At 31.8% G+C, this 19,953-nt stretch overlaps 1 protein-coding gene across 6 annotated transcripts in view; it reads left to right on the top strand.

Annotated features, from left to right (window-relative positions):
• Positions 1-19,953, top strand: part of LOC134715158 (synaptotagmin-9-like) — a 41,159-nt gene that overhangs the window by 12,923 nt on the left and 8,283 nt on the right. The window contains exons 1-4 of one of the 6 annotated variants that reach the window (XM_063577124.1): positions 949-1,044; positions 10,525-12,087; positions 14,421-14,532; positions 15,510-15,602. In XM_063577124.1, the coding sequence (XP_063433194.1) occupies positions 10,600-12,087; positions 14,421-14,532; positions 15,510-15,602 (1,693 nt within the window). In that variant the 5' untranslated portion in view covers positions 949-1,044; positions 10,525-10,599. Of the gene's footprint in view, positions 1-948; positions 1,045-2,132; positions 2,234-8,812; positions 9,087-10,524; positions 12,088-14,420; positions 14,533-15,509; positions 15,603-19,953 lie in introns of those variants that run through there. The other 5 variants (XM_063577125.1, XM_063577123.1, XM_063577126.1 and 2 more) reach the window with 5 other exon arrangements.

Here is a 19,953-nt window from a genome sequence, read left to right as displayed (position 1 = left end):
CTTTCGCACAACCAACATTAACATAAACAGAACTAGAAAATGAAACATCGATATTTTCCATTGAGGAATTAGAGATAAAATAATACAATGGTAAAATGTAAGATACGATATACGAAAAAATAAGTTAACATGGGGCAGATAAATCTTGAAATTTTAAAAATATTGTTAGATTTAAAATCATGGTTTTTTTTTGCATTCTGTCGCCTTCCAAATGCAGGCTACATAATTGATGGTTTTAAGGGGATATTTTTGATAATAGAAATGAACCTGCGGATCATATATGATTGATTTCTATATTCCAAATACTTCACACAAACATTGTATTTAGGTCGCGAATAGGTTCAACGAAAACCAAGACTCCACAGCGTGTTACTTACCACTGGACGAGAACAGTGCGGCTGATCAAAATTTTTAATGTTTTTAATAATTTAAATGCACATGTATTTAGGGACAGATTTTATGAACCAGAAATAAGTATTGTAATACCGACACACACCAAACATAAGTGAGTTAGTGTCATCCCATGTATGAATTCCGCGCGGGGAAAAAGCCATTACGCTGCAAGTTGTTTTGTCTGAAGATGATACATGTATGTGTTTATACGTTCTGGAGCGCTCACAGCATACGGAAGTTGATTTAGTAAAACTTTACGATCTGCACCGAATGACATTCTTGTCCGTAACCACTATCAATATCTGGGTTGAATAAGGGTGAGCTACATGTAGCATATGTTATTCATTGATTATCCCCATATACTCAAATATCACTAATGTATACTGCCTTTATATATGAAATTATGCTGTAATATCGTTCCATAGATATATCTAAGTGTTTTATTATGATATTTAAAAAAAATGTTTTTCATTTTTGCTACATAAAGAACATCATGCATGCAACCATTTAAAATACATCGATTTAATATCTTACGCAGTATTTACGTTGAAATGTAATAGCTATACGGATATGATTACTGATTTTCATATATAACACATGATATGGGCAACACATCAAAACAGTTGTAAGTTTCCCAGTGGCAAACACATCGTGAGTAAATTAATTCAGAAAAAAATATAGAAGTTACATCTCTATATATTTTATTTCTAAGACTTATCTTAATTGATAGTAATTTGCTGAGAATATCTTTATATTAACAATATTTTATTAATTGGTATGTTTTGGCATTTTGTGGAAAGCGAGTAAGGACATATGATTTGGACTGAAACTTTTAACTAAGGTCGCGGGAAGAATGACAGAATTTTACCTTTATATCAGGTTATTTGCAGGTCGCTCTAAATACTTACTGTGAATGTGGGAGACACTATCGGACGTGGTACAGTATATATACGTCCGGGGGGAAAGGACACTTCTCTGATCGAAATTGTTGCTGCTCACTGTAATAAATTCAGATGGCAATCAATATATATTCCAGTCACTCTTGTGCCTCTTCAACTATGAATAAACTCATCATAGATTCCAGTATTAAAATTGTGTACGTCAGACGCATGCTTCGCCTACAGAAGTCTCTTCAGTGACGCTCGATTTAAAAACTTATAAAACCAACAAATATAATGGAGCTGTAACAGATAAGCTAATTTTAAATCGAAATTGATGAATCCTCAACTGTATTAAATCTCAATTATTAGATATGGAACATTTCTTGTATTTAATCGTAACTGTTAAGAATAATTAATTCTTTACATTTTAACTCTCTCTATTCATTCGATTTAAATGTCATTACGTATGTAAAAGATGCATGTCATTTAAGAATTGAATGCTTCTTTTTGTAAATTTATTGGGTGGTAAAAGCGTTGACCGAAGTACATTTTGTATGAAGCGCGGAAGCGCATCATTCTAAAAATGTACGCACGGTCAACGCTTTTACAACCCTATAAAGTTTCAAAAACAAGCATTCAATACTTATAATTACATTTTTCAGCTAGGATCATGAAAACACGAATTTTATTCAGTTTTATTTAAATTCACCTGTGCACTTTATTGTGGGACCTCGTGTCATCATGCATGATAAATGTTAATATTGTCTGATGCAATTGTTTACGGAATAACATGTGATGTGCAGTTAGCCAATCATAATAACGTATTATAATGAAACTTACATCCAATGTAATTATTTACTTATACTGTTTGATATACATTTAAATATTGTGAATTATAAAAGAGCTATAGTATCACAATAATTTGAAGGTTAGCAATAGGACTATATGAGACCATACATGTAAGTCAAATAATTACTGAATCTGATCATCATTGCTGTTTCCCCGGAATAATACAAATAATTTCAAACATCGCAACAATTCTAAACCTTTTTATTGCATGTATGAATCAAATTTAATTCATCATCGCTTCACCAATTGATAATATTCAAAGTAGGTCGGTACTATATATTATATATTTAATGAACGATAGACTTTTTTATTTATTGTTTTTTAGTGCAGGGAGTTCAATTACTCTCGGTATAATAACAGACGAAATAAGCGCAGACACATTATTATTTCTGTTTCAACACGAAAACAATTTTCTGTAGTTAGTTGATAATTAAGTTGACCGTCTAGCTACTAAACGACATGTATTTATCCATTTACGTTGAATAAACAGATTTTATACAGATATACTGATCGTGACAAGCTAAAAACTTAAAAGCTATTCAACTGTCTGTATGATGAAAGCTCGAACATATTAAAACGTTCCATATGAACGAAACATCTAAATACAATATCGCAAATGGTCTTAATTCGCATGTATGCATGCAGTTTAGTAAAATCGAAAAAAAAAATCTTTAAATGTACAGTACTGGTCAATTAATTTTAAAAAAATATTAGTTTTTATATGTTATTATATATTGTAACTCTGTCTTTTGTTACTGTATATCACAATTGTTTTTGTTTTGAATATTAATCAAAACCATTATATGTTTTTTCATCTGAATAAGATTTTTTTTATCATTTCTTGACCCTTTAAAGATTTATGTACGCGGTATGGGTTTTACTCTTTGTTGAAGGCTGTAGTGTGGCCTATAGAACAATACCGAAAAGAAAGGCTTAGGTCTGAGGTTTTTCAGATTATACATGTAGAAATAAATACCAACTGGTATTCCAAAGTTAAAATTTAATGTTAAAAAATAACATCTCAAATGGTGTTTTTATTTAAGTTGTAAAATTAGCCTTAAACTATTACATACTACATGCTGTATCAATGATTATGCAGATTTGTCGTATGATGAAGGGGTGTTACACTTTTTACATACCTTTTTCACCTTTGTGCTATTTTTGTAACTTGTTGGGTTAATTCTTGTATTCTATGGTGCAGTAATTTTTGAATATGACATAGTAATGAATAGATTCCATTCACTGATTAGTTTTTGTCGAATACCTGACTTGATCTCAATGATCTTGATAGACTGGTACATTTATATGATTGTATACATTCACTATATACTGCATGGTATATAAGCGATAGAAATAGTTTTGGGATAAGCTGTTGGCCTTTTTGTGCTTATTTATAAATATACTGACATTTAGTGTTCTTTGCCCTATTAATACTCAACAAGAATTCTTTATAAATAACTCTTTTTTTTAAACTGAATAGTTGAAAGCATTTCAGTTAACTCATAAAAGTTCAATAAAAGATACCAAAGGGACATTCAAACTTGTTGGTCGACAACAAACTGACAACGCCATGGCAAAACACTTATAACGACAAAAAGACAAACAACAGTGTACAAAACACCACACAGAAAACCAAAGACAGAGCAACAGGAACACACCCAAAACACTGGGGTGATCTCATGTGCTACGGGAGGATAGTTAGATCCTGCTTCACACGAGTTGCCCATTCAAGTACAAACCCAGCGAAGCGTATAATTTAGTTGGTCGCATAGTTTGGTTACAACCTATAATTTTTATTTCAATTTTAGTTTTTGAAGCGGGGTTGTGATTGTTCATAGTTGACTAAATTAGCTGATTCATGTTGCTATGATAGAGATAAGATATCAAGTGTAGTCAAATAAATCTGTTTACTTTTATCGTAATGATGTTTGTTCTCATCTGATTTGATTGTGGAAACAGTAAATTACTATTTTTGAAATTAATAATATGTGACGTTGTAAACATATTTTGCCACGTAATTTAGATAAACAACTGAAATCTATCTGACGACTACAATTTTTATTTACACATAAGGTATTTGTCAGTGAATTAATGAAGTGCGAGACATTTTAAATTACTAGTAATCTTTGTAATTTTTAGCTTGTCGGATTTATCAAATATGATAGATTTTGTTAGAAGCTTCGTTTATTTTGATATTTTGTATTTTGATACAGACGGAACACCCAAAAAAAAAATTGATAGGAAATTTGTGACGACTGTTAGAAAATTCAAAGCATTCAGGCATTTATGAGAATGAGGAATGACAAATTCACTATATGGTTTTCCAAGGTTAGATACATTTTGTACATGTACATGATGTATTGTAATGAAAGCGACTTCGAGGTACAAGTTGACATGTGTTTAAAAGGGGTTTGTCTTGATTTCCCTTTATAGTTTTCAGAGTTGTACTGATTTAATTTTGAATATGTCTATTTCGATAAGCATTGACTTTGTTTATTAGCCTTTGTTCAGCATGTAAACTTCTTTTTGCATTTCAAAGTTTAACATTTGGTCAAGTTTAGAGGTAAAGCATTTACAGTTATTCAATCAGTGTGTTTGGCAATTTTACAATATAGTATTACATAATATGGACTTATAAAACCAGGAGAACACTGACAGAAAAGGTTCAACTAGTGAAGCAGAAATTGTTGACAGCCCAGGTAACATGAGGAAACCTTTGATTTTTTTGCATGTCTTTTCCCTGTTGTTTCTCTAGTTTTTACTGTTTTTGATCGACTTATGTTATTTTGGTTGCCCTTTCAACCTCTTATTGCCGTTTTATATAATAACTTTCTGTAATTTTGGTCTAAATTTTTGTTTGATCGTTTTATTCTTTTCTTTTTATGATGGACGTGTAGTTTATCTTTGGTCAAATTAAATGTATGACGTTAAGTTTCATTTCGTCCTCTAGAACATGCACATCTACTTTTAAAATCATTACTTGTCATGGTTAACAACAACAACAACTGTTCAAAGTCATTACGTATAAGTTAAAAATAAAACGTGAAGGAAAATTATGTTCAAATTAATTCACAAAAACTGAATACAATAACAATATAAAGCCGATACCATAATTAAAGAAAAAAACTCGTCCATGCATACTTGTTTGGGGAATTTAAAACAGATTACAATACTAGAGCACAAACATAGAACTCTGATTAGCCTTATCGTATTAATGCAAATTCGTCTTGTTCTTTAGAGTGTTAACTCGAGTATTACGTGTTTCTATGTTTCTTGTTGGTTATTGGGAATCTATATTCTTACATTCTTTAAACCTGTACAAATCTTATCTAATTGTAAAATATTTATTAAGGTCATATTACAATAACAAAGCTACATTTTAAGTCACAAATGTTGCTTTAATTTAGCATACTACTTTGGCTCGTTGAATAAACATAAAATCGAAAAAAAATGCACACGTCGTAATAAATAAAAGTTTAACTACGATTGCAGCATAGATAATAGTATGTTTGAACTATGTTTGGTATTACACACCACTTTTTGTGTCCAGTACTTAGCTCACAGCATCAATGCTTGAATATCTTGTTCAATCATTCAATCAAATAATTAATTATTCCATTATTAGCTGTGTTTCCCTGTCCTTGTGATAAACTTGACGTATATGGCTGTTTAGGGTACGATGATACTTTCCAGTCCTATGTTGTTAATTTCATGCAATTAACTAGCAATGGTTTACTTTTATAAATGGGACTTGGATGGAGAGTTGTCTCTTTGGCACTCATATCACATCTTCTTATATCTATGATTGTTTTTTTCGTAAATTGTTTTGTTGTTATAAGATAAACCGTTAGTTTTTTCGTTTTATTTGTTTCACACCCTTTGTATCGGAGCCTTTTAATTATAACCGACTATATGTTAAGGTTTTACACATTGTTGAAGGCCGAACGTACAATTGGCTGTAGTTGCTTACTACCACCTTATTTACTCTGATGGCTAGTTGACTCATTAGCCATCGCACCACATCTTCTCATTTATACTTGAATATATATAAGATTTATAACGTTGTTCACCCTTTCATAGTTTAACCAGAAGCTGAATATTATTCCAATATAATAAAAGAAAAAATGTTGTTATGTTAACAATGGGAGTATTATATTTACTTCCATGGATTAACAGATAATTTAGGTGAGAAGCATACAAAGACGAGTGAAAAAAGCGTTGGGAGACTTGTTTTTACCCAAACCACAAATGCCATGTCATAAGTATCGTCGACCTTAACAATACTACAACATAACAATAATTATTTCTGAATGTCTGACTGTTGTGGTAACAATACCAATTTACAACATTAAACACTAATTTCGCATATTACTTACATGCATTGCTTTCTTTAACTTCGTACTTATTTGGATTTATAAATATTTTGATATGAGCGTTACTGGTATATTTTATGAAGACGAAACGCGCGTATGGTGTACTAAATTATAATCCTGGTACCTTTGATAACTATTTATCAATGAGTCGTGTGTCAAATGGTAGGCGGATGTCTATAATAGGAATGGCTAAGATTCGTATTATAATTCTGTAAGTTAGTGGAAAAGTTTAACTTAAAAGTTATGTTGAAAGAAAATATATTACATTAGTCACTTAATTATTTAATCAAAATATTATTTTTCAAAATGCTCAAATTGCTTTTCCTTGTCATGAAATTTCAATACCAGTTTTGTTGTTTTACTTGACAAATATTTCCATAAAGAAAAGAAAAATGCACGATACCTATCAGAAAGGTGATTTCGTAACTTAATGCACGATAAATATTTTATTTGTTTTCTCCTAAAGACTTCTCTCGAGATTTGCTTTTGTGTTCTTATCCAATGTCTGATATGCGCATACAATACGTAGATTTTTAAAGCTTGATTGCGTAATTATATCTCCGTGGTTTCTTTCGGTTTGCACTATCTTAAAGAAAGCTTGTATAATCTTTTGGAATAGTTGTACTTGGTATACAATGACAGAATGTTATCTATACTTTTATGGAAAGGTCGAATTATTTGCTTCAACTGGCATTTTTGAGTGATATTTTCTAGTTAATTATTGCTATATCGTATTTATTCAGGCATACTACTTTTTTCATAAGTGGAACATATCTCAAAGGTGCGTATATCAGTTTTTGTTTATTTTTCCATTCGCAATGGCGCCGCGATGCAACTGAAAAAAGCTGTTATGGTACATGCATCATTACATAGGCTTATCAAATTTGATTATTAATGGATTTCTTAAAAACCAGTGGTCAATTTGTCATTCATTTACATCATACATCGTTGACAATGTAATGGAATTTGATGCGACTGTCATACAAGTGAGAGGTTTAGCTAGCTATAAAACCAGGTTCAATCCACCATTTTCTACATTAGAAAATGCCTGTACCAAGTCAGGAATATGACAGTTGTTATCCATTCGTTTGATGTGTTTAGACTTTTGATTTTGCCTTTTGTTTTTGGATTTTCCTTTTTGAATTTTCCTCGGAGTTCGGTATTTTTGTGTTTTTACTTTTTACCAAAATAAGAACGGCAATCTAACATATATAAAATAGTCGGTTTAATGGGAATGAAAAGGGAAAATAGTGACTGTCACTCAAAATCACGCAAAACACGTGCAAGAGTGTTGCTCACTTCACAACTCGTACTGAGCAAGTCCCTGTTCTCGTCAGATGTTAATGCTTCATCATTCATCATAGTTTTTCACGTAATAAGATGTCTCTTGTCATTACAGTCATTCTTTAATAACTGTGACAATTAAGTCATGCTAGAAGTCGTATAGAAAGAGTATAGCCATAAGTACGGCTGTATTGTTAATTGACTATACGTTAGTTACTCTATTCTTCGCAAGTTCTTTAGAAATGCTTCATGTACAACAAGATTGCCTGTTTGGTTTTATTATAAGCAACTAACAAGAGCAAATTATAGGTAATTATCAGTCCAGTGGCTATGCAGGTATTTTTTATGACTACTACCAAAACTTGTAACACTAACTCATATCAATAAACACAAGTATAATATTTGATAAGACATATAAATTGTTTTGTCAGACTAGTCTTTTATGGGATAAATTAAGGCAACTATATTTTACAGTTCAAATCACATGAATCGATTCAGAAGATTAGAAAGTGGGATATAGGTATGACATATGAAAATTATGTTTTTTCTGATTAAGTATGATCTTTCATTTGCTTATACCCTCAAGTTATGAGTTATTCAATAATGTGTAAGTGTTTGTAAACGAGTCACAGTCACACGTGTTCTCCGTTTGGTGTTTAAAATGATACAGAAATACGAAAAACCAAGCCCTAATATCTTATTTCTCACAACTTTTGTCGTATTTTTTTCGTAAAAGTACTGTATAAAATATGTTATCATTAAACCTTGAATTCGTCCTTAAGACATGTTTTATCTGAATTTGACTATATTGTAATTCAAGATAGAAAAGATCTTGTAAAAGATAAAATGGTTTCAGATATTAGTCCTTTTAAAGTATTGCATTGAATGTGCTGATACCTTTAATGCTTTTTTTTTTTATGTTATATTACCTGTTAAGCATTTATTGTAATATTACCTGTTAAGCATTTACTGTAATATTATTATACCTGAACAATTATGTGATACTCATACCATTACCACTTCTGTCTATCGACTAACGATGGAATGATGAAGATGTACTTCTCTCAAATCTAGATGAGAACTCGTGTGTTAACTCAGATGACAGTTCGGATCACACGATTCGGTGAAGATCACGACAGCTAGGAACTACCTTTAAGTAGGAGTAATTATTGTATGTTTTCTTCTGTCGTATAACAAATGCCATATACCTCATATGACGAGGATAGAAAACAGAAAAGTTTTCACCAATCAATATGTTGATAGGCATTAATAGTTTCTCATTCATAAACTAGATAGCTTCTGTAAGGTAAGACATCATTTTACATGGGTAAAATATTTAATATTTGTTTTAATACTTTTTCTGGTTTGACATCGTATAAAATCGTTAATCTTGAGATATCAAATTTTTGACATCGTGTCATATGGGTAATCTTGAGACATCTGTCTATATTTTGTATATATAAAGCAAACGTAATGGTCTTTTTCCATAGATTTTGAAAATATTTTTTTTTACGGAAACTTCATATTGGGTATTGGCTGAATAACAAAGAACTATTCCGTCTTCGGGGTACATAGGGAAGTAAATATTCATTTATATACTGTGGATTCACTATTATTCGTTAGATACAAATTTTCGTGGGTTTCGTTGGTGAACAACGAATTCAACTGTTCAACGAATTTCAGATTTTATGTAGAGAGTGACAAAACCACGAAATCTAATACCCACGAAAATGCAAGTTTTCGTCAATCTACGAAAATTTATACCGACGAAATAAATGAATACACAGTCATATGCGGTTTTATTGCTGAGCTTCATCTTCGTGTGTTTTCACATAGAAAAGGTACCCAGCGTGGTATATATACATACATTTTCTGAAATGACATAACAGATTGAAATATTAAAGTCGGAAAAGATTAGAGTATTTTCTGAACATTTATAAAGTTGCACTCAATCTGTTCAATACTATTCTAAATGTTGTAAATTCTAACTTTAACGGTATGTTCCTGTAAGTTCAAAATAAACTACTCTGCTTGAAGATAAAAGTTCCTCAATAAATAGAAAATTAATAATAGCATTGAAATACTTGGAAACTTTGTGTAAAAGATGCCCTTTAATACATATAACATGATTGACATTTTTCTCTGTGTGATGACCACAGACCATTATTAATTCTGTAGCGTTGAGATGTAAACGTAGTATCTGTACTAATTGATGAAGGAAATCATCTCATTGTTAACTAAATCTGATGAAATTCTATAATCCAACGTAGTAATATTTAATGATACTCGACGGAACCATCAATGTCAACTCAAATCTGAAGCTTTCTCAAATTTTCAATTTATTGATGACTTTTAATCATGTTTACCATGATATTCCATGAGATAACATAGAATAGATTAATTCAATTTAATTATTGGTTTTAAATAGAATTCATTTGTTAATTTGTGTTTTGCTTTTCACATATTTACAGAAAATAAACGAGGCATAGTTAGGTATTGATATTCATGCTGGGTTTGTAATTCGCTTCTCATGGTTTATTATGGCTAGTCTGTAAGCCAGAAAATAGTTTAGCAACAAGTAATAGAGAAGTTATTTGATTACTGATCTAGAGCAAAACTCATCAAGCGCTGCTTAGGCTTACTTTTTGACAATGTTTTTTTATAATGTTTTCTCGATATCCTAGATAATTGATCATTACATTTTTATTGATAGCAAATACAAAGATTTAAATTCTGTTTTTCAGACTGATTCTCAAGAAGTTTAGAAATTTCTCGAATAAAAAAAGAATTTAAATAATTCAAACGGAAATAGTCATGTGATGGAATCAATGAAAGAAGTAAAGGAGTGGTTCCTACAAAAATGTCGTCTGCTACAAAATGGTAACAACAACGAAAACATGCCAAATCCAAGTGAAAGTGTATTCCCTGGAGGAATGACTCCTAAAACAATTCCGGATTTCGTAATTCCAGGCTCTGGAGAAAGCTCAAGGAGACCGAGTTCAGAGCTTGGTTTGTTTGAAGATGACATATCATGCAGGTCAAGCTCACAACGAAGTAGTATTGCCTCGTGCAGATCCAGCCCAAGAACCTCTATAAACGGTTCTATACCTGGACTTTCAGTGCCTAAAAATACTGATTTATGTCGGTCCGCCCCAGTTTCTCCAAAACATGAATCTAAACCTATTATAGCGTACAACGACAATTCACAATCAATGGGATATTTAGAAAATATATCTTCGGAAACAAATGCTGATCCATTATCAATAGCTGCCATGTCTCTACCACATTTTCGTGCGAAAACTTCATTTGGGTTTACTACATTATCACAGAGTCCACATACTCGTCGAAAGGAATCATTATTTCACACTGGAAGTGAAGGATTGCTATCTCAAGGTGACAGGAATAGATTATCAGTGTTGGAAGCATTAAAAGTACGATGCAAGTCAGAAGTTCTAAACGATTTTGAAAAACTGGATTTTGAAGCCTTTCAAAAATCAAAAATGTCGGGTACGCCTTCAGTAGTGGTCACACCTTCTTCAAACGTGAATCGACCGAAATATGAACGTTTATACGTCAGTCATCTTTCACCTTCACCAAGGTCAAATTGTCTGCAAGTACGTACTGGCCGAAAAGAGAAATATTTCAGACGTCGTTCGTCTTTAGTTGGATTAGAAGACTCGCCGGTGTCATCAGAAGAATCCATTCCAGAAAACGTTTCTTTTACCGACGACAATGGTCTACCGACGTCGTGCCTTCAGCCTGCAAAAGTATCGGGTTCCCCTTCTACAAAACGCCATTCTTCTCCTCAGCTACTGGAGGATGAACCACCTACAGATATGGAGCAAAAACCGAGATCTAGTTCATGTGGATCCTTGACAAAAAATCAAATTCCTAGAACTCAGTTTATTGCAGAATATGGGGAATTAAAGTTTGCATTTCATTTCTTAGCAGCTTCAAGGTTGTTCAAAGTTACAATAATCAAAGCTGAAAATCTGGGTGGTGTGGCGAAAACAGAGTATAATATAAATTCATACTGTAAGGTATACCTGATGCCTGGGAAGATTCAAAAGCAGACAACAGACATGATAAAACATACAAAAAATCCAATATTCAGCCATGAGTTGACCTTTCATTCACTTACACTTGAGCAATTACATTCCATGGTGTTAAGGATAAAAATATTACACAAAGCACATAACTTGAAACTCCCAGAATTTCTTGGTCATGTAGACGTAAGTTTGGATAACTTTGATTTGATGACAGAAAATAGGATGTGGAAAGATATTGATGGAAAAAAAGAGAGAGAGGTACTGTATATCATTAATTTCTTTTTCAGAGATAAAGGACATGTACGTTATCCTTCTTTGAAACAGTAGTCCAATTTCACAATAACAAAAAACATGCGATTAGTTCAATTTGTTGTTACAAAAAAATACTAGCATTATGAATGCTTAATTTAGATTGATCCTCTTAATCAACTTTGAAATACCTTCTCATTCGAGCTTCAACCACGATAGCAATAGTTCAATGTATTTAATTTGTTAATCCGGAAGTATAGTACCACCAATGCTGTCATTCCATTAATCGGTAATTCCGAAAATGACTATTTTTAATATACATGTTTCTATTTTAAAGCTAAGAGAAAAGTTTTGGTTTAAAGTGTCTCATTTGAGTTACATATCGACATTCGTTCCATTTTGAGTTATCGTTTTTAACGACATAACGACCTTTGTAGATTTCATAGAAATAACACTTAACATTAGCTTTATTTTTTTTTTTTCGTTTGATTTTTGATAATTGATTTTTGAATCATCAGTGTACTGGCGACTAACGGATAAAGTAACACTTCGTTTTATATCAACTCTTGTTCTTGAATGATGGAGTATTCTATCATTCTGAAAGTGGAGGTATTAGTGTCGGGACTACACATCAAGTTTCTGGGTGGTTTTTTTTTTTTTATATTTTCATGAATTTGGGATGCAGTGTGCTGTGTCCCTGTGTTTGTGCTGTACACCATTATATTTTCAATAATTTATATGAGTTTAAAAAATAAATAGGTTTTATAGCTAGTGTAACAGTATGCAGGTGTTCAAAGGTCATAAATCGATTGAAAGAAAACAAATACGTGATATAAAGTAAAACCAAGGGATACATGTCAACTTTGAGGAAACCAAAGGAACCACAGGAACACCGACGTGCAACAAAACAAACACCAACACACATAGAAACGACCTATTTGATAACAACTGCTACATTCCTGACTTTGCACAGGACATTTTAAGAAAACAATTGTGGATTGAACCTAGTTTAATGACTAGTCAAACCTCCCGCTTCATGACAATGTTAAAAAAAATATCGCTTAAATGACAACACTACGTGATAGTTAACGATGTGATAACTATATTTTGGGCCATATCTTTAAAACGAGTGCATTGATGTTTTTAATCAAGTTCTCATGGGTATTTGCAGCTGTTTAAAGATAAAATGTTACTTCACTTCAGAAATACAAAACAGCCTCAAATTAATTTTTTTTAATGTTTAAATACTTTTTTATGTATTTTTTTTTTCATCGATTTTATAAAAATTAGTGCATTCAAAAGTCATGTATGTCTTGTTGTTCACATTTGACTTGTTTCTGAGTTGGAATTTCGATTGTAATATTAATAATTTCTGCTGGTCTTTGAAGACATTCTTTTTATTATTTCTGGCAAAAGAAAGAACATTAATTTCAGGATTTAATCACGACTTTTGTCTGATTTGCCTGCTAATATTCTGATGTTACAATTGTACGCCATATGAAGTATGATTATCGATTTTATTTCGTTTAGAGAAAACATACAAAAATCTTATTTTATAAAGGTTTATCCCATTACCAACAAAAAATCTTCGTTGAAAAAACCAAATCAATATCTGTCCTTTTATGACAAAGATTGTAATATGGAATAATAGGTTACACTTGTAGATGTCGAATAACTGATGACTTCTTCGTTTATAGAAATAAATCATAAATTATTTAAATTGAAGTGTGATTACTTATAGTTTACTATTAAATATACCAAGCAAGGGGGTCTTCAAAGCCAAGCTTTATAAGAAAATTTCTGTAAATATCATTTAAACCTTTAAAGTTTTATATGCTTGAAATATGATTATATACGATAAAATTGCATTGATATATTTCATAGCTTATTGTAAAAGGAGTAAATGATTTATACTTGCACAAAATGCAATATGCTATAGATGTTTTTGTATGATAAAACATTAGTAAAAAACGTAACCTTTAAGTATTGGTGGCTTACTTGGATTTTATTAAGTTTTCTGTTGAATTAGTATTTGAACAAATGCATCAGCTTAAAAAAGATGAAAAAGATGAAAATAAAAAAAAGATGGTTGCAATAAATGCATTTACTACTGGGTTTTTTTAGTATTGAATGACATTCTTTTAAAATTCAAAAAAACTGAACACTGAACCTTGTAATTTTTTCCTTAAAAAAGTAGCTATACCAGTGTTCAAACAATGAAATACAATGCGTCACTAAAAAAAGAAAATACAAAAGATGGTGTTCAGCTTCAAGTAAAAACACACATCATGAACTTTAATGGTATTTTTTAATATTCATAGGGTTTGTATTTGTATTTATAGGATATTGGAAGTTTGGAAGTTTCACTGATTTTTTTGCCACGTGAAGGTAATTTAATAGTTGGAGTGAAGCAAGCTAAAGGTCTCCCTCATCACCAGATAACAGGACCACCAGGTAGGTACATTAATGTCATCTGGATCCCATACATGAATATCGCGCATGCCTGGATCACAATGAAGTTTCAGAAATAGTTTTGGTGGTGGAAGTTTCGTCTCCGTGGGTATCACCAGCCCAGTAGTCAGCACTTCGATGTTGACATGAATATCAATTATAGGGTTGTTTATATAATTTCCTGTTACCAAACTTATTTTTTTTTCGCAAAACTAAGGATTTTCTTATCCCATGAATAGATTTACCTGAGTCGTATTTGGCACAAGTTTTTGGAATTTTGGGTCCTCAATGCTCTTTAACTTTGTACTTGTTTGGCAAGTAAACTATTTTGATCTGAGCGTCGACGAAACGCGCGTTTGGCGTACTAAATTATAATCATGGTACCTTTGATAACTATAACTAAACTATTCGGGAAGTCGTTCTAAAACAAATGGAAAAAAGTATAATTGACCAATCCGGTTAAAGTATTTGTATACATGTCAATCAAATAAAAAGTATACATATCATAGTAGGCAATCAATGATGAATTCGATCATAAAGCTACAGTGCAGGTATTTTTATTCAATTTTATAGTCTTGTGAATCTATTGATGTGTGTTCTTTGAAGACAATATATTAAACTCGTTATAATTTTTATTGAATTTCAAACTGAATATAAAGAGTTGTCAAGCGTTTATTAGAAGCACCAATATTACACATCCATCAAATTACTAGAACCGTCATCACCCAGTAGTCTTTCATAGACGGGCTGTATTTCTAAACCACGTGATTCGCTCTTAAAAGGTTATTCTGAAAATTTTTAATACCTCTACTTAGTTATCCTGTCTTGTTAACAAAATATGCGTATGTTGATGATATTGATTGAAAAAGAGTGAGGAGTGGAGGAACATGATGAGAAACATTTGAAGTATTTGGATATACGAAATAAATCTATAGGTGTTCTTCACATTTTAATGATGTCTATGTTGTTGTTTTTATTAGTCGGATTATTACTTCCACCCTGTAGATTTGGAAGTAAGGGACACTACAGATATCGTCGTTTTTGTGAGTGGATAAAAGCATGCAAACGTTTTAGTGAGTTATACGCAATAGTAATTGAACTTATCTAACACAAATATATACTTTTGTTAACATGGGAATAGTATTTTTTTAGTACTTTCTATTACTAAAAACTTGTATGAATGGTGGAATTGGGTAAAAGCTTTGAAATATATTAACCCCTTCCTTATTTTAAAGCAATGGCATACCTTAAATTATAATACTTAAATTCATATCTTAAGTACATTACTAAAACTAATCCACTCCTAAAGGGTTAATGTACTACCTTTTCGTATTATATTCAATCTATTATATTTAACCATTAAGTTATAAAAGATATCACTTGAAAATATGAACTATGCACGTTATTCTTATGTTATTAATATAGTAGCAGGAAATTGACGCTTGGTCTGTAAAAACAGTTTATAGACTGAACATAAGTGGTTCATTTCTGATTTAATTAGTCCATCCTTATCAAAAGTTAATCAGGTGTTAGGTAATACAATCTTTTAGTAGGTTGAGTGAACTATGGCCATTCAGATAATAGACTGATGATAAACGACTCAACTGATTTTTTAAAATTTTTATGTAGCAATTTTCACTTTCGACACAGAAAATTACCGATTAACTTTTATACTGGTATAATTAGGAAATGTGATAGGCATTGTTTCACAAAATTGCATCTATGACGCAAACACTTATATTAATTACAGGTACAGTTAATAGCCAAACTAGCATCTGACGGGCAGAATCAATTTGCGCCAATTATATGTTTTGAAGAAGTTATCAATTGCACCGTTCTCTCTATTTTCTAATGGCATTAATTGCGCCAGTAAATGGAATCAAATTTCGAACATTTACCTGTATTTTTACGTATAACATACATGTAACATGTACCTAAATTAACCTATCCACCACATATAAAAGTGAACACTGTCTCGAAAAAAATTGAGAAAAGTCACCAATAAATAAAATGTTCAGTATAGAATAGTTTTACCCATGTAAAGATGTCTCTGGTCATATATCGTTTAAGAAAATAGAGTATGATAGAGGAAACCGGTCGTTGTTTTCGAAAAGCACATATTTCGTCAGAAAATTGTTAGATTAGTTTAAACATATTTATTTATAGTGGATTGGGAAACAAGTTTTGCAACTTATATTAATCCCTTTCCACTTTGCGGGTGCGAGTGCTGCCTTGTAGCGGCATTAGCCTACTCTTTTTCGAAATCTACAAGGGTGTCTTTAACGTGCAAGAGATATGGCTCTCTCTTAACACGGGTCAGCCATTTATCGACCCCTTCCGACGGACTATCATCGTTTCCTCAAGACCATACTCGCAAATGGTGTCAAGGGAGAGCCGAAAATTGAGTTCCTGAAATTTTCATCCCAGACGGGAATCGAACCAGGAACCTTTGTGCTAGTAGTCCGATGCACTAACCACTACACCACGGCTCTCAGTTGTTAGAGAACTAAGATGGAGATGTACAGATAATAGAGTTGTACTACGCTTTTAGATTTTCTTCACAGAAAATTAATACTCAGAAACAAGAAAGATTTTGATATCAACATTCAAACGTAATAGCAACTGATATGTTTAATTGAGCGACATTTGTCAATGAATAATTCAGATCTCTTAAAAATTGACGAAGAATATTTGGAAAAGAAAGTGAATAAAGATTTAGATATGTTCTTCTATACACGAACAGCTAAACAAGAAAACTTAATCCAACTCAATCAATAAAAATCGATTCCAATTTAACAAAATTCTTTATAATATACAGTGGAGATCACTTCTAACCTATCATCAAATATGTCAGAATATGTCAGGAGAACTTTTCTAGGACAATATGTAGAATTGTCATTCTAGAACAGTTATAAACAAGAACTGATTTGGTCAGTTCTTCCTAGAACTGATTTGGTCAGTTCTATCTAGAACTGATTTGGTCAGTTCTACCTAGAACTGATTTAGTCAGTTCTACCTAGAACTGATTTAGACAGTTCTACCTAGAACTGACCAAATCTGATACTAATTCTACGGTTAGAACTGATTTGGTGACAGTCAGTTCTGCTGACAGTTTTACGACTAGAAATGATTTGGACAGTTCTTGTACTAGTTTGGTTTTATAACTGTTTTAGTCTGAGCGTCACTGATGAGTCTTATGTAGACAAAACGCGCGTCTGGTGTATTAAATTATACCCCTGATACCTTTGATAACTATTTTCAACACTGGGTCGATGCCACTTCTGGTGGACGTTTCGTCCCCGAAGGTATAACCAACCAAGTAGTCAGCACATCGGTGTTGACATGAATATCAATGATATGGCCATTTTTATATATTTCCTGTTTACAAAACATTGAATTTTCGAAAAACTAAGTATTTTGTTATCACAGGAATAGATTACCGTAGCAGAATTTATAACAACTTTTTAGAATTGTGGGTCTACAATGCTGTTCAACCTTGTACTTGTTAGGCTTTATAACTTTTTTGATCTGAGCGTTACTGATAAGTCTTATATAGTCGAAACGCGCGTCTGGCGCATTAAATCATAATCCTGGGGTGGTGTTCTCGAAGCTATCTTAGGACTATGACGTGTTCTAAGACTATCTTATGACAAGTTTTTGTCCTCGGTCATGTTCTCGAAGCTCTCTTATATATAATATAACATTGTTCGTCCTAATTTTAGGACACTTAAATAGGTGTCTTAGGATCATCATATCTTCATCCTAACTTTGTGCATGTTTTTTTCTTAATTTTTTACGTGAAGTTGAAAATGAAATGAAAAAGAAAGTGTGCATGATTTTAAACTTTGAACTTCGTGTTTTACGATACGATGACACTACGAATTCAACAATTCTCCTTTAAAATAAATGTTATTAAATCACAATCCTTTTTGATATTATTTTATAATTACATTTGTAAACATACATTTTATGAAATACATGTAATTCTAAAATTTCGTAAACCATTTTATTAATTGGTTTCGTCTTTAATAAATGCTTTATCAAACAATTACTTTTACCTTTTAAATTTTTGCACATGGTCGGATACGTTTAGGGCGTCCTAACATAAGATAGCTTCGAGACACAACTTAAGAGTGTCCTAAGTTGATCCTAATTCCATCCTAAAATTTGTCTTATCTATGACTTAGGACAAATCTTAAAATACTTTAGAGAACACTACCCCTGGTACCTTTGATTACTATTTACACCACTGGGTCGATGCCACTGCTGTTGGACGTTTCGTCCCCGAAGTTATCACCAGCCCAGTAGTCAGCACTTAGGTGTTGACATAGATATCAATTATGTAGTCAGTTTTATAAATTTCCTGTTTTCAAAACTTTTTGGAATTTTGGGTCTTGCGTATTTAATTATAAGCCTTGTACCTTTGATAACTGTATTCAACCTTGAACAGTTTTTGACAGTTTTATCCTACAACTGATCCTGACAGTTCTACCTAGATCTGATTCTAACGGTTCTACTTAGAACAGTTTTATGACAGATTATTATGGCAGTTCTAATGAGAGGTTAGAAGTTCTCCCCACTGTTGGTGTTTTAACAAACAAGGATGATTCAGCGGTATACTACTATTGCCTTTATTATTATTTTTTAACATTGTCTGTAGAGCTTTACTCTGTCTGTTATTCAATTGCTGGTCCTTGGCATAGATGAAAAAGGAAGGAAGTCAATAATTTAGTGGATATACAATAATACATTTAAGTAAGAATACGGGAATTCATAAAATTGGCTCAATCATTAGAAGGAGACTTTTAAGGGTGCAAATTATATTTATAATTTTTTTAATTTGATTTTAATTTTGTGGCAAAAAAGAAGCATTGGCGCATATAAGTTGTTTCACAAATGAGGTTATTGTTGGCGCGAATAGATATAGCCAATATGAAATAGGTAACATTCACAACTTCACAGATATCAGCGCATCAATTCTCATAAGTTGTTCATTTGTGAATATTTATTTCTTATCAGTTAATTTCTTAGATCTTCTAATATCGCTTTTAATTTATCCTTTTAAGAAGCTTTGTTTTAGTGCACATATATATTGATCTATTTAATTTAAAGAACTCAATTTTTTTCAAACATGATTTGAACAGAACCAGGGAATTCATTGTAAGACAAATTTAAGCGACGTTGGTGCTCATGTAGTGATATCTGATTTGTTTAACATGATACCAAAAATTATCTTGCTCAGTTTGGAGATTGATTTTTTTTAACATTGACTTTAATGATACATTATCTAACCGGTTAAATGCTCTCAAAACGTTTAGTCTCAATTTTTCATATCATCATATGCTTTTATGTTACTGCCTCCAAATACTGAGGCCTTGGACAATTTCAACAAAATTAAAAAGAAATGTCAATCATTATGACGAA

Source organism: Mytilus trossulus, chromosome 4 (genome assembly GCF_036588685.1).
Source record: "Mytilus trossulus isolate FHL-02 chromosome 4, PNRI_Mtr1.1.1.hap1, whole genome shotgun sequence".
In the NCBI taxonomy this organism is placed as follows: Eukaryota; Metazoa; Mollusca; class Bivalvia; order Mytilida; family Mytilidae; genus Mytilus; species Mytilus trossulus.
The sequence above is the reverse complement of the archived record's forward strand: the minus strand, read 5'-3'. Positions and strand labels throughout refer to the sequence as shown.